Source organism: Atta colombica, unplaced genomic scaffold (genome assembly GCF_001594045.1).
Source record: "Atta colombica isolate Treedump-2 unplaced genomic scaffold, Acol1.0 scaffold155, whole genome shotgun sequence".
Lineage (NCBI taxonomy): Eukaryota > Metazoa > Arthropoda > Insecta > Hymenoptera > Formicidae > Atta > Atta colombica.
In genome coordinates this window covers 2,937,529-2,956,410 of record NW_017259245.1, presented here as the reverse complement: position 1 = coordinate 2,956,410, position 18,882 = coordinate 2,937,529, and the positions used below count along the sequence as shown (strand labels likewise).

The 18,882-nt window shown below is 35.5% G+C and overlaps 1 protein-coding gene across 1 annotated transcript; it reads left to right on the top strand.

Annotated features, from left to right (window-relative positions):
- Positions 1 to 11,224: 11,224 nt before the first annotated feature.
- On the top strand, positions 11,225 to 17,525 carry LOC108685662. The gene is made up of 3 exons (XM_018190557.1): positions 11,225 to 11,865; positions 12,196 to 12,595; positions 17,491 to 17,525. The coding sequence occupies exons 1-2, from the start codon at positions 11,225 to 11,227 to the stop codon at positions 12,587 to 12,589; spliced, it is 1,035 nt and encodes a 344-aa protein (XP_018046046.1). The 3' UTR covers positions 12,590 to 12,595; positions 17,491 to 17,525.
- The last annotated feature ends 1,357 nt before the right edge of the window (positions 17,526 to 18,882 follow it).

Sequence of the window (18,882 nt, the reverse complement as noted above, 5' to 3'; positions counted from 1 at the left end):
CAAGTCAGGGGGAGAACCACTGCGCACGTTATTGATGAGTGCCGCGCAGGGTGGTTGGATGAGTCTCAGGATATTTTTGGGGTGGGCAACAGGCAAGAGCACTCGCGCGCTCGTAGAGGGTGCCCCGAGCTTTTTCGACTTGGGTTGCCGTTCAGACGTGATGCAGCACGAAGAGGGGAGACCAGAAATCGAATGTACCGGGGAGGGAGCTGGTGCGGGGAGGTACAGAGAGAGGGTAAGTGGGGTACGGAGGGGGGAACAGAAACCATCTGCCCGCATATGTTATGCCCCGCGTATGTCGGGGCCGCAAGCCATAAGAGAGAACCGCTCGTCCGAGACCAGGAACCGACTGTCTACCGACGGGAGGAAGTCGGAAACGAACCCCGTCACCTCCCCCGAAATGTCCGAGGAAACGAATGTTTTCGTAATTAGGAAATGTAGTAGGGAAGAAAATCGAGCCCGAGGGGTTGGCTCGTGTTGGCGTGGACGCGAACCGGCACGTTTTGATTTTGTTCTGGGTTCCTTACCTCGATAGTTCACAGCTCTGCTCAAGCGTTTTAATTTTTATTTATAGAGGTAGACTTTTAACAAGTGTGATCTAAGATCTAAGTTAGAGAAAATTTATCTACATACAAAAGAACTTCTTAAGGAGATTCTCCCGCTACTTCCTAGTCAATAGACAGTTTATTCATAATAATAATAATACGTAAAACAATTAAAATAATGGAATAAAAAGATTATTAATAATATCTTACGCCATTATACATAATTATTATTAATTTTATATGTTATTAAATATTTTCAAAATAACAAAATAAAAGTTGTAAAATGCTTATTTGATATACATACACGTACCATCCATTTGACATATATTCTAGCTTCTTTCATTGAAGAATATAAATTTCTTGTTAACTGATCAGTTTAAATGAAACTTTACGAGAACAAACTTAAATGTTTATTTTATAATTATAACAATTTTTACATTGCTGTTATACTAGAAAAGTATCTCAATTTAAAAGAGAATAACTACAAAATAAAGTTATACTTTCAACTTGTAAATTCTATAAATTTAGAATTAAATTTAGAATTATCTTCAAAATGATACGGTAAAAATCAATGAAATTTTTTCTAGATATTATTGATATTATTAATATTTGTATCACATGTATAGACTTATATTTCATCAAACACGAGAACCTTAATTGCATCTTTTCTCATATTTATCTACCTATAGTATATCATTTCTATCATTTATAGTTATTTGAATAAATTCTTGTGAAGACTTCACGTGTGTGTAATTGTTTATTGTAATATTGTGAATGTTATTAAAAGATTTCCGAAAGGATCATGCCGAACAATGTATAACATCGTGACATGAGAAAGTCATCATGTGCAACGCTCACTTGTTCATTAATTAATTAATTAATCATTTCGATTTGCATACATATTGTTGCAATGAGTGTCGACCTGGCGTCGACAGTACGATCGATATTTCATGTTGCTCAATTTCGCGATGCCTCCAGGTGCAAAATCGGTTACTCTCACCTGCGTCGTGTCGCGAGATCTGCAAGTCATATCGTAAATGAATTTCATTAACAATGTTGGCTGGTTGAATAAAAAATTTCAGAATCACTGTCAATCAACCGTTTCCATTCTGTTCAATATTAATTTCTTAAACCTTTATCTGTCCGCCGATATGTGATATTAATATTTTTTTGCTCCTTTGTAATTATTTGATTCCAAAGTATCCTATAATGCCCGATTATGTCGAAACATCAACTTGTACTCTTTGTGAAAGAGAAGAGAAAATACTGCAAATTGATTGAAGAACCTGTCGATTTCTGAAATGATACTCGATGGTTCTCAAGTATTCTGTACGTCGTTTTTCGTAAACTCGCTGACAGCGAAATTGCGAATCCGCGGGAGACGGGGTTAAAGAACGCGCGTGCTCCGATTGGCCTGAATGACCAGAAAAAAAGAGAAAGAGCGGTCGTCTTCGAAAGATCGTCTCGTTCCCTTTAAAGAACGGAGAGGAAAACACGACACGTCGACGATCGTTGCATTGTGACGCGGACCGAACGAACGAACGAGATCCCGTTCGCGCGCGCGAGCACGAAGCGGACGAAGCGGGCACCCCAAAGCGCGCAGCTGGTCTCACGTCACTCGTTCCAGGCACACGAACGAAGTGCGCTCTCATCGGTTCTCCCGCTCGCACCGTCGCTCGTGCGTATCTCTTGTTCCCTTCCCGTCATTCGGTTCCTTCCAACCGGTAGGATGAACGAGGACGGTAGATCGCAGCCACGCTTCGGCCACGCGACTTCAAGTCGTACAGAAGCCTCCTTGCATTCTCTCTCTCTCTCTCTCTCTCTCTCTCTCTCTCTCTCTCTCTCTCTCTCTCTCTCTCTCTCTCTCTCTCTCTTTCTCTGTGCCTGTAGGTCGGAGGTTGTAAGTTATAATACACACGCACGCATGTCTCGATAACAATCGAAACGAGTCCACCGTCACACGAATGCGTTACATGCATTATTAATTAACTTCATTTTCTTTACTTCAAACATGTTACCATTTGTAATAATATATAATAAACAGATAATGGATTTCAGCTGTGATGACTGGAGATGATTGTGAAATAATTTAAACGTAACGTTTAATACACACTTCATGTTATTTCAAATATATTGTTTTAAAAGTACAAATAACATTCGGAATTATCCAGATATACAGTATTGCAATAATTCTCTATTTTTTATAGTTGTTTCCCATGTATAGAAGCGTAGAAAGATCAAATCAAAATAATTTAACTTCATACTACATATACTTCTAATCATGTAACAAATGAGTTAAAATTTGCTGTCTTCAAACTGTGAAGTAATTCTAAAATATTGTTGTATAGCAATCTAAAGTAAAATAAAAATTTATGTAGCGGTTTCTTGTAATCGAGAATCGGTAATAATGATGTGAATCATTAATACATACACCGGGTTTCTTCGAGCAGTGAAGACATTTGCAATCGACGTGAGACATCAACGCGAGACAAGAGTATGTCGCGAGCGGGATGCATATGGTTGCTTCCGGGAGGAAACCGCTGACCGCCATTTGATTACTATCATCCTTGGAGAACACGACAGTTGGCTTCTTGTCGCGAGCGGTCGCGTCATACGCCTTCGGCGAAGCGACGCGTAAGAACATCGCGGTGGCATTTTCGCCGAGGGTCGGTAAAAAAGAGGAGCGTGAGATCCATTGGCGCTACGGATTAGTCTCCGTGCGAGTTGAACAGACTACATGGAGCAAAAAAAAGGGAGAAAAGAGAGAAAAAAAAAAGAGCGATTTCTTCTCGGCTCTTTTCTCTCGGCCCTCTTAGAAACCATCCGAATCCCTATGCAGGAAACGGCTTGGACTTTTTGCGCCTTGGAATCTTTTATCATCGAAACGGTCTCGGTTATCTCAACTTTTAATGGCGCGAAAAGAAAACTGTCTGTCAAATATATTCATGTGTAAGAGAGGGAGAAAGAATTACTCTTGTTATCTTTGCAAAGGTACTATTGAGGGATTACACGGACGACTGCAGATTGTGTACTTTCAAGATTTAATGATGTCTGCATGAAAATGGTAGAATTAATGTCACAGTTGAATATTTTAATTTCCACATAATCCGGAAACACTTGCGTGATATAACATCTTGATCATCCTGATTCAAACATATTTTTATATGTATAAAAGTATATATAATAAGTTAAAAATATATATAATAAAAAAAGCTATTTTATTTGAAAATAACTGAGTTTTCTCTCTCTTCAATATCTCTGTTATTTATGGTTAACTTGTGATTTGTACTTTAGCTTAATTTTGTTTAGATGTATCATAACACGTATATTTTATAAGCTTAATGAATATCATGTAAGTTTTTCAAATTAATAGTTGTTCACATTTTAATGTATTAGATTATTATTTCTGGTCAACACTTTATTATTTTTTAAAATTATGTTAACAATGATAGATATTATATTTGTACAGTGCATCGGGAAACTCAATGAGTTCATTCAATTTGCATTGAAAAAGATGGATCGAAACGTATAAGACTTACAACTAATAAAATTTATTACGCATCGACATCCTGTGTTTGGTTCCAAAAGGCAATTTATGGACTAAAGATTCATCTGTAATGAGTCTATTTACAACTAATATTTAATTCATATAAAAAAAGATATGTTAATATGTCAAAGAAACGTTATGTTTAAATCAACAAATGAAATAATAATTTCTATTCTACTTTCTTGTTGAGATAAAATGAAATAAAAAGTTTATCATTGTATAATAATCCTAGTTTTGTATCTCCTTTTTTATAATAATTACATATTTAATAATAAAAATTTTTTTTACAATTTTGATACATTCATTATTATGACATTTTAATGTTACTTTCTAAATAAAACAGACAGAAAAAGATTGTGTGGTCACTATTAAAAATAATGCCAAGAAATGTTGTTTTGTTGTACAAAAAAACGTATGAGTATCGTTTACAATCGACAAATTCAAGCGAAGTCAGCAAGAAGAGAGTAGAAGAGGGGGACAGTAGATTGAGCAGGCTGATCGTATAATTTTGCACATTGTAAAGCTTAGCCCGTGGCAGGGTGGGCCCGATAGAGAAAAGGGGAGTAGAATTACCTTTAGCAGTTGAATAGAACGCACCTACGTAGGCACGTAGGACGAGTTGTATAGGAGAACGTAAGTACGCCTAGAAACAGGATCGGGACGATCCTGATTGAGAGAAACAAGAAATTCACTATTTCATATATAATACATATTACGTATCGTGAAAAACAAAACGATGATATCATACATAATAATTTTTTGCTTATTTCTATCAATGCACCTAATCGAATTTTGTTCAATTCAAATATCTTTTAATTTAATTCAATTTAATTTTAGTAAAAAATATTTTTTGAAAAAGTTCTCTTTGATACAATTAAATGTTAATACTTGAAGATAATATTAATAAATTGATATATTGTTACATGTAATTTCTTAGGCTTATTGAAGATAAAAATTTTTAATTAATTTTCAACTAATTTGACTGCATTACTATTATTAAATTGCAAACCGAATGGAAGTGCAGTTCATTTCTCCGAAGCACTATTGTACGAATTTATAGTTTCAAAATCCGCCCCTGCAACGAAGCATGGTGCGTAACAGAAGTGCGTAGGCATTGGTCGTGCACACGTGCAGGGGCACGCGTCGTAACAAAGGGCCCGCACTGATCCACCCCCTTTCCTACCTCGTTTTAGTCCCTACTTCCTCATCACCATCACCCCTCCTGTTCATTCCATCTCTCTTGCCTCTTGCGTTCTTCTGTGGCTGTCGACCGCTTCGGTCGCTTAACGCGAAGACTGAAGCACTCGTGTTATTAGCGCTTTTTAAGCACATGGATCCCCGCGGCGCATCAGGCTGTACGAATTTTACACGTCAAACTTGCGCTCATGCACTAACTTGACTTGACCGATAATAATGAATCGAGGGACTTATTACTTCACCCCATCGCACCGGAAGAACGAGTCATGTTCGTGCCAGGCGGTGGCGATCGTCTATAGCGAACAAACCTATGATGAAAGTATATTTCTCGATCAATATTTAAATATAAGTAACAGCATTTATTTTGTACTACATTTAATGAAACTCTGTGATAGATCAACGAAAAATAAGGTTTCTAGAAGCGACAACAAATTTTAAACACGAGAATTTAAATAAAATGTAAACTTAAGGGATGTTGTTGCATGCAAGACGAAAAGATCTCATTCCGCCATGACAACGTGATCAAATAGACATTGTATTGTCGCAATAATACGATCATCAATAATTCCGACGGTTATCCCTTTAACAATAAATATGGAAAATTAGTTAGGGGTAGCTAGTACCATGCTCGTCCATACAGAGAGCGACCGGGACTGTCAATACTAAGCCGTGAACGAGAACTGTGGCCGAATTTATAACGAAATATATAGAGCGGCGACCCTCGCGCGAAAGAGAGAAGCTTTAATCTCTTGGTATCGAGGAGGAATGAGGGGAGAGAGGTGAGGGGGAAGGGGGGGTGAGCGAACGCGCACGCCTCAAGTCCCACGAGGAGTGCTCGTGGGGATTATGCGCGAGAACGGGGAACCGCCGTGAGGCCCCACCGAGGTCCCCATTGTTGAGGATCTTCTCCGACGCATAATGCCCCCCGGATGAGCCTGTAAATTTATCAGTCGGGCGGTCGCGAGCAGCATCGATGCGCCGCTCGATAATACCGAAACTCCGTGCCATGGCGAGAACGAAAGCGATCGGATATTATGATCGCGCCGCCCCATCTGATTACGTAAATCAGGATCAGATCATTCTCTACTCCTACATACGTTTTTCCCTTCTTCTCGTTTCTTGGAGGCGTGTACGTTTCTGAAAATATTTGAATCCATTTTGCCGCACAACTACCGGATCAACATATCTGGGGACTTTACGGGGTTTGTTCGCGCGAGGTTTGTACGATTTCGGAATCCACCCGGTTCGACATCGGACTAAATGCCAAGTGGTTAATATGTTACTCTCGCAATGATAATCGTTGAATTACACATGTTTAACGCACGATAAGACACGATACTTGGACGTTGCTGCCATGTAAAGACGACTCGATGCGCACATACAAACCGCTTTATATTTCTCGCGTAACATCTTTACATGTATATTTCTTATATCAAGTCGTATAAATTCCGATTGAGCGTCACGCGAAAAGCAAACTATCGAGTTCCTGGAGACTTGTTTCCTTTTCTTTACTCGAAAAGGAAATATCATCGCGCTCTAATGAGCATCATATGTGAAGATTGATCTTTTCCCGTTTTCAATGAAAATAATGAGAAAGTGAGAAGAGTAAAGCGTTATCCTTAAGATTTCATAAATCATCGTCTTAATCACTGCTGAGAACTAATCGTCGGTGTCACGTGCAAACCGTACGCATACGAATTGCGTTAATCCCTTGTGGAAGTGAGAGGATCTTTCTTGCATATGGGAAAACCATAGAGACGTGTTATTCCTATAAACAGATTTTTCCCAGCTGTTACGGAACGAAAAGTCACTGTTCATTTTATCCATTCCATAAAATTGCTAACTATAATAGACAACTACAAATTATTAATAACTCAGATTTATGAGTCATATAATATTCTGAACTCTAGAACTTTATTGCATTTTAATAAATGATATTATCGAGTTTTGCAAATCTAAAATTAAAATTTTGTTCACAAGGTTTTGCAGACACGCAGCCCCAGTTTACATAATGTACATTATAAATTCGGACCTCCATTTTAATTTCGTACGGTTGGTGTAGGGACACTCAGGTTTAGGTGCACAAATGCAGACTAGATCTAGGTCGAATCCTACTGAACCCTCCAATCCCTTAAGCATAATCAGTACAACCCCCGGCATGAAAAGCTTTTTATCGCGGTTGCTTTCTAAATTACAATTTATGTATGCGCATAAAAATTACAGGTAGGTACGCTCTAATTTAATATTCTATTCAATCTCCATTTTGCATAGCAACTACAGCACAATCCTTGATTATTTAATTAAAAAATAATTTTAAAGCAATGTCTTTCATTCTTTTTATCTCGTCTTTTCATTTCTCTTTTTAAGAAAAATACATATCTTCAAAAATAAATGCTAATAAATCTAAATTTTCAAAAATAAGACTTTTTTAAATGAAGCACAAACTTTAAATAATGATATATATAATGATATATTCAACGATAGACAATTTTAGAACTGATTTTTTTATTTTTCCAAATAAAAATTATATTTCGCATTTGATATGTCACTCTCACGAGTGTACCGTCCTGAAACATGAAACTTCCGCGGTGCGACGAACGAGTGTGTTCGAGGACGAGGTCCTTCCTGTCTCTTTTACCGCAGTAGGAAATATGCCAGGTGGAATTAAATTGTTTTTTTGTTATTTCTTTTTGTTCATACAGTTGAAAAATTTAAAGCAGTTTGATATTATTCGCAAGTCACCAACATACATTCTAATCAAAGTCTTATTATTTTGTCTCTCACGTTATTATATGGACTATAAAATACAAAAGTATTTTATATTGTATACAAGTGTCTTCTCATGTTACATTTTACGGCATTTATCATGAAGATAAAGTGCTCTAGTATAGAATAAAAATATAAAACGAAACGCATTTATGTGATTTGATATAAATATTTAATACGGGAATCTAATTTTTTTATCACCATCATGAAGATCGTAATATCCTGATTCCTCCTGACAAGAATAGTTTTTATTAAACAGATAATAGTTATGGATATTATAAGAAAATATCTTTTACAGATGTTATCGACGAAAATTTTGAAATTAAAAGATTCTATTTAATATAATCATTAAAATGCACAAAGAATTTAATACTTCTCGGTGCATAACGAGAAGTAGAAATATAATATATATTGTACGCAAATAGAACATACCGAATAGAAACAGGCGCTAAGTATACTAACAATATAAACATGACTACCTAATAATATTATTCCGCCGTCGGCAGGCATATCATCGTAGAGCAATAAGGGCTAAAGCACATAATAATATGGCTCCCTTTAATCGTATATCGACCGCCGTTCAATTACGCATTAGATTACCAAGATCACTTTGTCTTTCGTACAGTCTTCTACGGCCGACGCCACCGCGTCCGCACCGGTACAAGAAGCGGTAATTGCGGGCAAGGTACGCACGCACGCACGTACGCACGCACATTCGCACGCACCAATGTTCACCACGTATTTATTGCTGGGCCGTAGACCTATACACGTAGTGGTACAACCGGCACACGCTCTCTCTCTCCCCCGGCATATGGCGCGCACGGTCCCCCTTTTTCAGTTCCGGGGGAGAAGAAACGAGGGGCTGCGGCGCGTGCTGAAAATCCCCACCATTTCTTTCTCTCTCATTCTTTATTCCCTTCCCCTTCATGATTTCGCTCCCTCTCGCACATGGGCGCCCTTCTCCCTTCTCGCTCCAACCCCGTGATCCAACTCGACGCGGTACGGCAAAATGCTGAAACGTAACCCATCTATCGATGTCCGCGCTCATTCTCGAAGCGGACGCCATGTAGTGCATACCACAGAGGCATGATCGGCGAACAGAGGTGCTGCTGGTGATACGCGATCGTAAGGATTTCCCTTCCAGCGACGGCGAACGCGAACTTCCAGTTAGTCCCAGGGGTCTTTGTACTCTTAAGGGCACCCTCGATATTTCCGTTCCGTTACCACTCCGTTTCGTAAACGTGGACCAGATTGTTCCCCATATGATCCATGTGGATCGTCGCAAGTGACGAGGGAGGAGTGACGAATGTGATGAATGAAGATTTTTCAAACCGAATGGATTATTTGAGTGTGTGTTATAAACTTCCACAGGATTTTCTTTACATATTTGCATATATTGGACATCAGAAATATCTTTTTATAGAAAAGTATTGTCTCGTGTATGCCAACGATAATTTAAAATACATCGATTAATAGATCGATTCTGACAATTTTACATTGATATTACTTGTGCCAAAAACGAATCAACGGAGCTATCATTCTTTCGAACATTAGATCAATATTAATCTCTAATTGTTTGAATGTCCGCGACGTTCTCAACGATTTACAGTGAATGATATAGTGATTGGTGTCAACGAGATCGAGCTTACGATCGAAATTTGAATCATCGTAATTCAATATTTGTGTTCAAGCGCAATATGCTGTACATCAATCAACTTTCTAACAAAGAAGGAAAAAATCCGCCAATCGATAGTATTGCGCAAGAAGATATTGAATGAGAGACACATAAGTGGATAAAATTATTAAAAGTGCCTTCAACTTTTCTCTCAGAAATTGAAATTTCTCGCCTTATAAAGAGACTCTTGTTAATTGTTTACATTTGAAAATCAAATGTGTGTTATGAGATCGTCAAAATGATTTATCTTCATGGCAATTTGCGTTAAAGAGTATTTTCACCAAGCATCGCCTTGATCTTCGGTAAGTATTCAATTGGAAACCCACAAAAATCTTATATGGTGCGCTAAATAGCATTTAGTACAATAACTAAAGTAGGTAAATTATTTTCAATTAAAAATAATAAATTGTTTTATAATTAGCGGAGTAATCATTCGTCACTTAAAAAATTATTTCGAATCATGTCACTCGGTAATCAATCGAGTGCAAACGATAACGTGCCTAGAAATGAATTACGATGCTTGATATCAGAGGAGGAACATTTTTTCAATTAAAAATATATTGATAATATGCATAAAACAGATTTGTTTTGAAATATCTCGATAATAGTTTCCGAGGAGTCGACGACCGTCGTGGAGAAGAATAGACGGTGACCTCATACTTTGCTTAAGCCGTGGCGACCGGCAGCGAGACAATTAGATCTCGGTTTGGGTCATCAGCTTCATGAGTTAGTAAAGGAAGAAGCTATAAGCTCTTATAAGCTCTTATAAGCTTACAACAAAACATTCACGCATTTTTATGTCGAACTGTTAGCTTATGAGAAGATAAAAAAACTATATAAAGTAGAAAATTAAATATATGTTTTATTTTTATAAGAAGAAATATTTAAGAATAGTATTAATCATAATTTAAAAGGGTTTATGTCTTTACACAAAAGATTTGTAACGCTTTTTTTGTGAACATATCAGATTTGACCCAGATTTAAATTGATACCCAATCATGGCATCGTCGAACGGTCACTATCGATAATCGTCTTTGTCTCCGACAAGAGAATACGTTTTATTTATAAACTCAGCAATTAGATTCGTCCTCGACAAGCATTAGTGTCGTTTATCGACCGGTTGAGTCTGCTATGTTTCTTAACGCAACTCGTTTAATCAACACTATTGTGGAAATACGCGATATAATATTTAAAACACAATACTTTATAGAAGTATAAATTATCAAGACACTGCATAATTTTTAATATAAAAATATTATTAATCATATTTCTACTTCCATTACTTTAATTATTTGGTTTATTAGATTTCTTTATTATTCAACAATTCTTGAAAATAATTACTTAATCACTTAAAAAATTGCTTATAATATTAAACTTTACAATAATAATTTTTTTCAGCTTGGAACAAAATTGTGGACCTTCGATGATCATTCATATATTCTAAGAACTCACGCTGATTCGTGTCATCGAAAAGTACTCGTTGAAACGAGCACAATGGCGACCATGGGGGTAACGGTGTTTTGTAATAGAGTACAGATAAGCGGCAATGATCAAGAACAATTGATGTTGCTACGAACGTTACAAGATAATGAGAACAATATCATTGGTAATCAATCAACATTGGCAGTCCCAAAAAATAACACTAGCAGTAACGCGACGAACTCTACGACGGTGTTACCCCCGTACGATCCTACCCGATTGAAAAAACACGGCAAAAATGGACAACCACCTCCTGTAGCTGTTGCTCGAAGAAACGCCAGGGAAAGGAATCGCGTGAAACAAGTAAACAATGGATTTGCGACTTTGCGACAACACATTCCGAGTCACATTGCTGCAGGTTACGGCGACAGGGGTAAAAAGTTGTCAAAGGTAGAAACTCTTAGGATGGCTGTCGAGTACATCAGAGGCCTTCAGAGGCTCTTGGCAGAAGCTGACGGTGTTGAATATGACTCCAAGACTGTCAGTATACAGTGCGCTCCTTCTCCAACTAGCAGCGTCATCTCTTCGACTCATAACGGCTCTGGCGAGAGACTTGTTCTCGAGGACGATGTATTAGCCGCAGAAGATGACGAGAGGGAACAACTGGACGAAGAAGAAGATGAGAATGCTGCCAAATCAAAAATTATATTATCCAGGTAAATGAATGTTCAATTAAAAGAATAGTTGGAAGAAGAGAAAGAGAGAGATTGAATAGAAATTTAATTTAGAACAAAATACGTGATTCTATTTTACTTCATAAAATTATTATAGATAAAATTATATCCCAGCAAATTAAATAAATATAATTGTTATGTAACATAGATTTAAAATATATACATTTATGTACCTATATGTTATATAGCCATTATATATCTGCGTTTGCTGGAATTAATTATAATACAATTAAGTATAAAATTGAATGTGAAAGTAAGTGTCTTTATGTCTTTATTTAATCATATTGATTTTACTCCTTTTTTTCCTCATAGACTATCTCCCAACCGAACTGCTATTCCATCCCCACGTGACTACTACGCATCTTCAGCAGGAGACGAAGAAAACTTAGAACCACGAACTATAACCGGTGGACAAAATTTCTCTAGATTATCGCCAAATTCAGTGGCCTCGCCACCCTCGGAATATTATGCTCAGAATGAGGAGAACTTAGAACCGCAGATTCTATCGCCCTACAGCGGTGCCGGAGACAGCGAAGAGGGTACAACGACTGTCTACGCAACTAGCCCGGAGACCTTCTCCGGAGCCCTCTACTATAAACAAGAGATCACTGAGACGGGGGAATTCATGGATGTAGTCAGCTGGTGGGAACAGGAACAGGGAAGACTCGTCCATCAACAGCACACGCAACGGCTGACGCACGTGTAACCATAGGTAAGTTCCCGACGAGTTTAACTCAAGTTGCGTGTTCAAAAATTGGGAGAGAGTCTGAAGTCCAATGACAATTACAGAAAAACTCGCTATTACATAATATATTATTTTATCATAAAAATTATTTAATGAAAAATCTTTTATTTTTATATTATCGCGATATATCTTTTATTTTATATTTTTGTCAATCTTGAGTGAATGAAGGAGTAATTATTTAATAATAGAGATTGCTCAGTTTCGACAGACAATATAAGTTTTTTGCACAAAAACTTTTGCACGAACATGATAAAGAGGTTCATTCGAGTGTCACGAGTTGCATGTTCGATGCATTCAGGATGTACACGTGATACCCGCGTCGCGGAAATGCCGCCAAGTGGAAACTTGTGTTCGTTCTGAACACGTGCTACGTCGGTGTCGAGCCCGAAAATAAACTTTACGCATCGAACCACTTTGCGAAGTACGTGCCGACATGACACTTGGATGTCTCTCCTTGTTTTTTGTCTCATCGAGAACCCTCTCCTTTAAAGAAACTTTATACCGACAAAGAGCATATTATTGTCCTAACGAGACTAGAAAATTATTATAATACTTTAATAATTTATAAAAATGTTATAGCTTCTATTTGATATTTATCATTTATAATTTTTATTTATTATCTTTATTATTATTTATTATTTTTTCCTCGGTATAGTGATAACAAAGAACTTTCTTGAAAGATATTACTTCTAGAATTATTTATAAAAAAGTTATTTTATATTTCAGTAGTGATCAAGATTTTTCCTGAAAAAATTCGAATTAATTTAGTTTTGCAATTCTTAATCAGTTTCGTTTCTCTATCGTATTTGTGCTCAAAACTTCGTACATCGAAGGTCAAAACAACTTTAATAGTCTACAGTATGCAATTTGGGGGACACATGGCTGGTGGTGGATCATGGTGTGTCATCTTAAAAGCGTGCAACCACGAACGGAAGTGGCGGAACGTCTAGCCATATGTTAGATATTCTTCTTGAAATATCTCGCAACCAGACCTTCCTCAATCTTCTTGGTTTCCAATTGCTAGTCATCAATTCCCATGGATATCTGACACATGTTCGCTTCACGATCGAGCTACTTCTTTCAAATCCACTTAGGAGAATTTTAAATCGATATCGTATAAGCATGTAAAATATCTTATGTACAAGTATTCTCCAATACTTTTGTAAAATATCCACGAGAGTAAAGATCAAAATGAACATTACAAAGAGATTAATTCTCAAATTCAAATTTACTTTTTTGCCATTTGTTTGATATATTATGGATAAAATATAACATAGACAAATATCAATAAGAATTAAAGGAAATTTAATTTCCTTGAGATTCATAGTAAAAAATGAAAATGTCATTACATTTCATTTATCATTTAAAGACTTTTTATAAGACTTTGTACGTTTTCAATTTCTGTATGAATATAGCAAATTTCAAATGAATATATTTCTTAAAGGGAAGAAACGTAACCATTGCGATAACCAATGCATTTGATTTTGAACGAGCAACAGGGGAAAAAATCAGCTGGCGGGCGGTGCTAGTCGTGCCATAAATAGAAATCGCGGTTTCCTTAGAAACGTGCGTAGCGCCCACGTGCCGTGCATGCAGACCGACATGTATAGTGCTGAATGCACATACGTTGATCGACTAAAGGGCGACGGAAACTGACTTACAGCTACCACTGACATATGCGCGGCATAATGATTTAAAAAAGTCGAGTCATAGGCTGTGAAACACCACGCACAGAATTTTTGTTTTCAAAGTCATTAACTTCATCATCATTAGTAAAAGAAAAAAAAATTTTTTTTTAATATTCTTTTAGTATAAACAATTATATATTATCTAATAAATGTTTCGTACTTTTAGTTCATTAAAGATAATGTGACTTATAGTATAAATATTTACCTTAATTATTTTTCTGGAATTATTTCTTAGATTTTATCACAAAATGTTTATCTGCCTTTCTTTTAATCAAAGTACCATGCTTTTTTCGTATATGCATATTTTTTCTCGGCAGAAATATATTTATCACAATATCACAGCACGATAAGAAGCTCAGGGAACAAGGAGCTTTTAGGTTTAGACGCGCGAGGGTTTGGAATGAGTGGCCAGCAAGTAATTCTCGACAATTATAAAGTGAGGTCATCTACGAAGTTTACGAGATGCGTCGTCGCGTCAAATTAATTTAATAAATTCCTCACTCGACTCCCGGTCACGTATATCGGTGTATGCGATACCACTGTGCCGGTTTTCTTCCTCGTATTTAGTTTGCCTCCGCGCGGAGACATCGTGAGAGGCACATGAATCCCAGGTCTTAATCCGCGTTAATCCGCGAGGTAAGAAAGCACGGATCTTTTTGTCCTTCTTTCATCTGAATCAGCCAGTCCAATTAAATCTTCTTTTTTAAGTAACGTATTATATCAATAACGGAAATGCGTTACAGGCAAATTAAGCGCGAAATAATTCACGATAATTAAGATAATTAATCGAAGTGGCGTAACGTCGCGTCGAACATGGGAGTCTCTCAGTAGGAGCGTGTGCAGGGGTGGCCGGAAAGCCGTAGGCTAAAAGTTGCAGTAAATAATAGCCGCGTCTCGCTTTAGTAATTGAAACGTATTATAGAGATTAAATACGGTATGAGATACGGCCGTGCTGCGACCAGTAATCGTGAGAATTTTTCTCAAGGGCCTTCCGACGGCAGAAGAGGTCCATAAATTCGCTACAAAAAAAAAAAAGAAAATGGAAGAGTAGCTTTTCCTGTAGTTATACAGATTCTTTACACAATAAACAAAAAGAAATTTTAAACATCGACAATTTTTATATATGACAATTTTAATAATTTGCAGTAAAAAGAAATGATTCTCTTTTTTTTTTGTACATATAATAATTATCTCTTGATTTTTAAAGGATAATATTTGTATTTAGCAGAAATTAGTTTTATTAGAAATGTTCGAGAAAAAAAATGTTTTAAAAATAACATGAAACAAGCGGAGACTTTAACAAATTAGCACAAATTGTGTTGGGAAATAAGCATGGGACGAAGTTTATGGCAATCGTCACGGTCGTTTTCCGCCTTTGACTTATTCCACAGACATTTAGTACATGGAACAAAGAATCCAACGAACAATATGCTGGTGGAACCCGCATGTTGGTTATCTTATCAATAAACATTACCAGCATAGTAGCGCAACAGCTTTAAAACGACAGTGACGGTTTGCCAATTTCAGTACTGCTAAATTTCTCGATTTTTAAAATTAATTTTTCTGACATAATTGCGAAAATACATTACAGATATTTTTATTTAATTATGTAATTTCGTATTATATTTTTCTTATATTTATATAGTTACAATTAGATGAAATTTTATCTTCTACTAAAATAATTTTTTATACATAACGATAAATCTTAATTGAATTCTAGATTTAAGTTCTTTTGATAATTAGTGAGAAAATTCAATATTGCATTTTAGAATAAATAATTCTATATACTTTTTTTCTTTAACAACAGAAATTTAGTTGCAGACTAAGATACGCATGTTCTTCTTTCGTTTATCGAGATGCGATATTGACTGATAAAAAAGAATATAAAGTCTGAGAACTTCCAGATTCGAGAGACAACATACTTCGAAAAAGAACACTTCACATCTTAGGTTCTTAGGATTTTAAGAGTACAGGCGTGGCAGATTCTCTAATTTATCTCTCGCCACTTATGTATACCACACACGCTTTCCTCAAACATGTTTTTATCGGCATTTTTGCGGTTACGGACAGAAAGACATTTCTTCCGAACTCTTTGCGAGACACTATCGCCTTGGATGGAAAATGGATAGTGTACAGTTCTCCGAAATTGATTTAAATTTTTATTTTTGTTATTATTTTTTAAAATAAAACTTACGTTGCTTGATAGTTTAATTAACATAATATATATTTCTATAACATCTTTTATAAAAAATATTAATTGAAATTAATAATTAAATATTTCTGTAATTCAACATTGTTTATACACAATATTATAATTTACATTGTATTACATGAGCGCGTTTTGATTTAGAATTATAATAATATAATTATAATTATAATAATTGATTTAGAATACAGTATTATATTTATATATTAATTTTTATGTTTAAAGCTACAATCATAAGTTGGATCATAAGTTGGCGTTGTATTATTAATTACATGTTTCCTCTATAGATCATTTTTTTTTACAGAGCTTTTTAATTCAATATACACTATGAAAAACAGAATGTCCCTGACATCTTTTTTCTCATACTGAAACTATCCCATTCCGTCTTTATCCCCCACTGCTTTCTTTCAAAGAAAAAAATGAGGATTTGCCACATTATTTGTACATGCGTTTTTTCCCACGATATATCCGGAATTTACGGGATGTCCGCGACGATTCGTCCGTCCGTTTCCGAATTTAATTCTTTCCCAATGCAACTAAACGAGAATCCGCGCGATTCAGTGACGGAACACAATAGCGAGACGGGACAAAAGATCTCTCGAGGATAGACGGGATCTTTCTTCTTTCCCTTACTCCCCGGATCACGAAATTGTGATGGAAACTGTTTTCTTTCGATATAAATCTTCGACAAGGGTTTACAGATATTTCAGATAGTAACAGTTGTTGCGATAGGAAGACAATTTTCATGCTTGCAGAATTTCACAATTTCAATAACAGAGTGACGTTAGATTTCTATAAAAATACAGAATAATTCACATGAAATGTTATAAAATGTAAAAATCAATTCTCAAAAATAATAAAAATATGAATTATTCTGTACATAAAAAATTTGTTTAACTTATGTCTATTTAATATTTATTTAATATTTATTACACATAATATTAATATTTATTTGTGATTTTTTTCAGTTACAGGTTCCAATTAGGGAAGATTAATATCTGCAACAAAATTCAAGGTCCACTATATAATACGCTTCAATCAAATTTCGCATGATCTCACTAGACTCGGATGAAGATTATCTCGACAATAATATATGACAAGATATCGTAGATACGAGCACGTGTATTGTGATCAATAGCAAAAATTAGAAAATCGTACTTACGAGTACTTATCGGTTAAGCAGATTTGCTTATTATTATAATAATTTTCCTTTGAATTACCGATAGCATGTGAAGCTAATATACCTGCCACATCTTTATTCAATCCAAGGTTATACTTTGTATTCATGAAAGATTGCTTATTTGCATTGTAGAATATCTTAAAAAGATTATTTTCTATACATATATGTATACATATTACATATACAATTAATACATATATGTATACATATATGTATTAATTGTATATGTAATTTCATGAATTGATGTACCATGAATTGATATACTTTCAAATGTACTAATTAATTATTTTCTTTCAAAGACAATGGAGAAAAATATTTTAATTCATTTTAGTAATGACGTTTTGCGCTTCCAGAAAGAAAATACTTATTTTATTATTTATATCACAAGTACAATTAGTTGTATTATGAATATGGTTATATTTATGCAAAATTATTTGCTGCTGTAAAGAAACTGTAAAGAATATAAATGTATATGATATGCTATAAAAATAATGATTATTATTATACTAATATCATCAATCGTTGATACACTATTTTATTAAACTTTTACAGTACTCATATTTAAGATTTAAAAGATAAAATTATGACATTCTTATTTATAAAAACAATGTTTATAGAATATTTATTACGCTGTGTGTTTATTATTGCACAATTTGCAACATGTTATACATATTTAAAAAAATAAAGGACATTATTAGGTAGAGTATATTTAAAGAAATAGGTCAACCAACGAGAAAATGATTTAGAGAATTATGTAATTATATAACTATACATTATGTAATTACATGTACTGCATATATTTTACATTCATATTGACTGTATTTTTAGCCTCGTCTACAATAGTCGCACAGATTGTGTCGCATGTCGTATGAGAACGTCGCAGGAGTGTTGCTTCTAATCGCATGACAGTTGTAGTTGCAAGAACTCTTATAGTACGGAGTTGAGCCAATTTCAACTTTCTGCGATTAGGATAAGCGTATCGCATAAGCTCAGTCAATTACAGCACAGCAAGCTTGGCGATAGAATTTGTTGTCGAATTGCGTGCAAACAATCCTTTCAACTATTGTATAGTAAACGTTTATTTAGCGACACTCTTGCGACGAAAAATTTTCCTACTCCTCGCAACACAGCCTGTGAGACTATTGTAGATGAGGCTTTACTATTCATTGAATTCTAATTA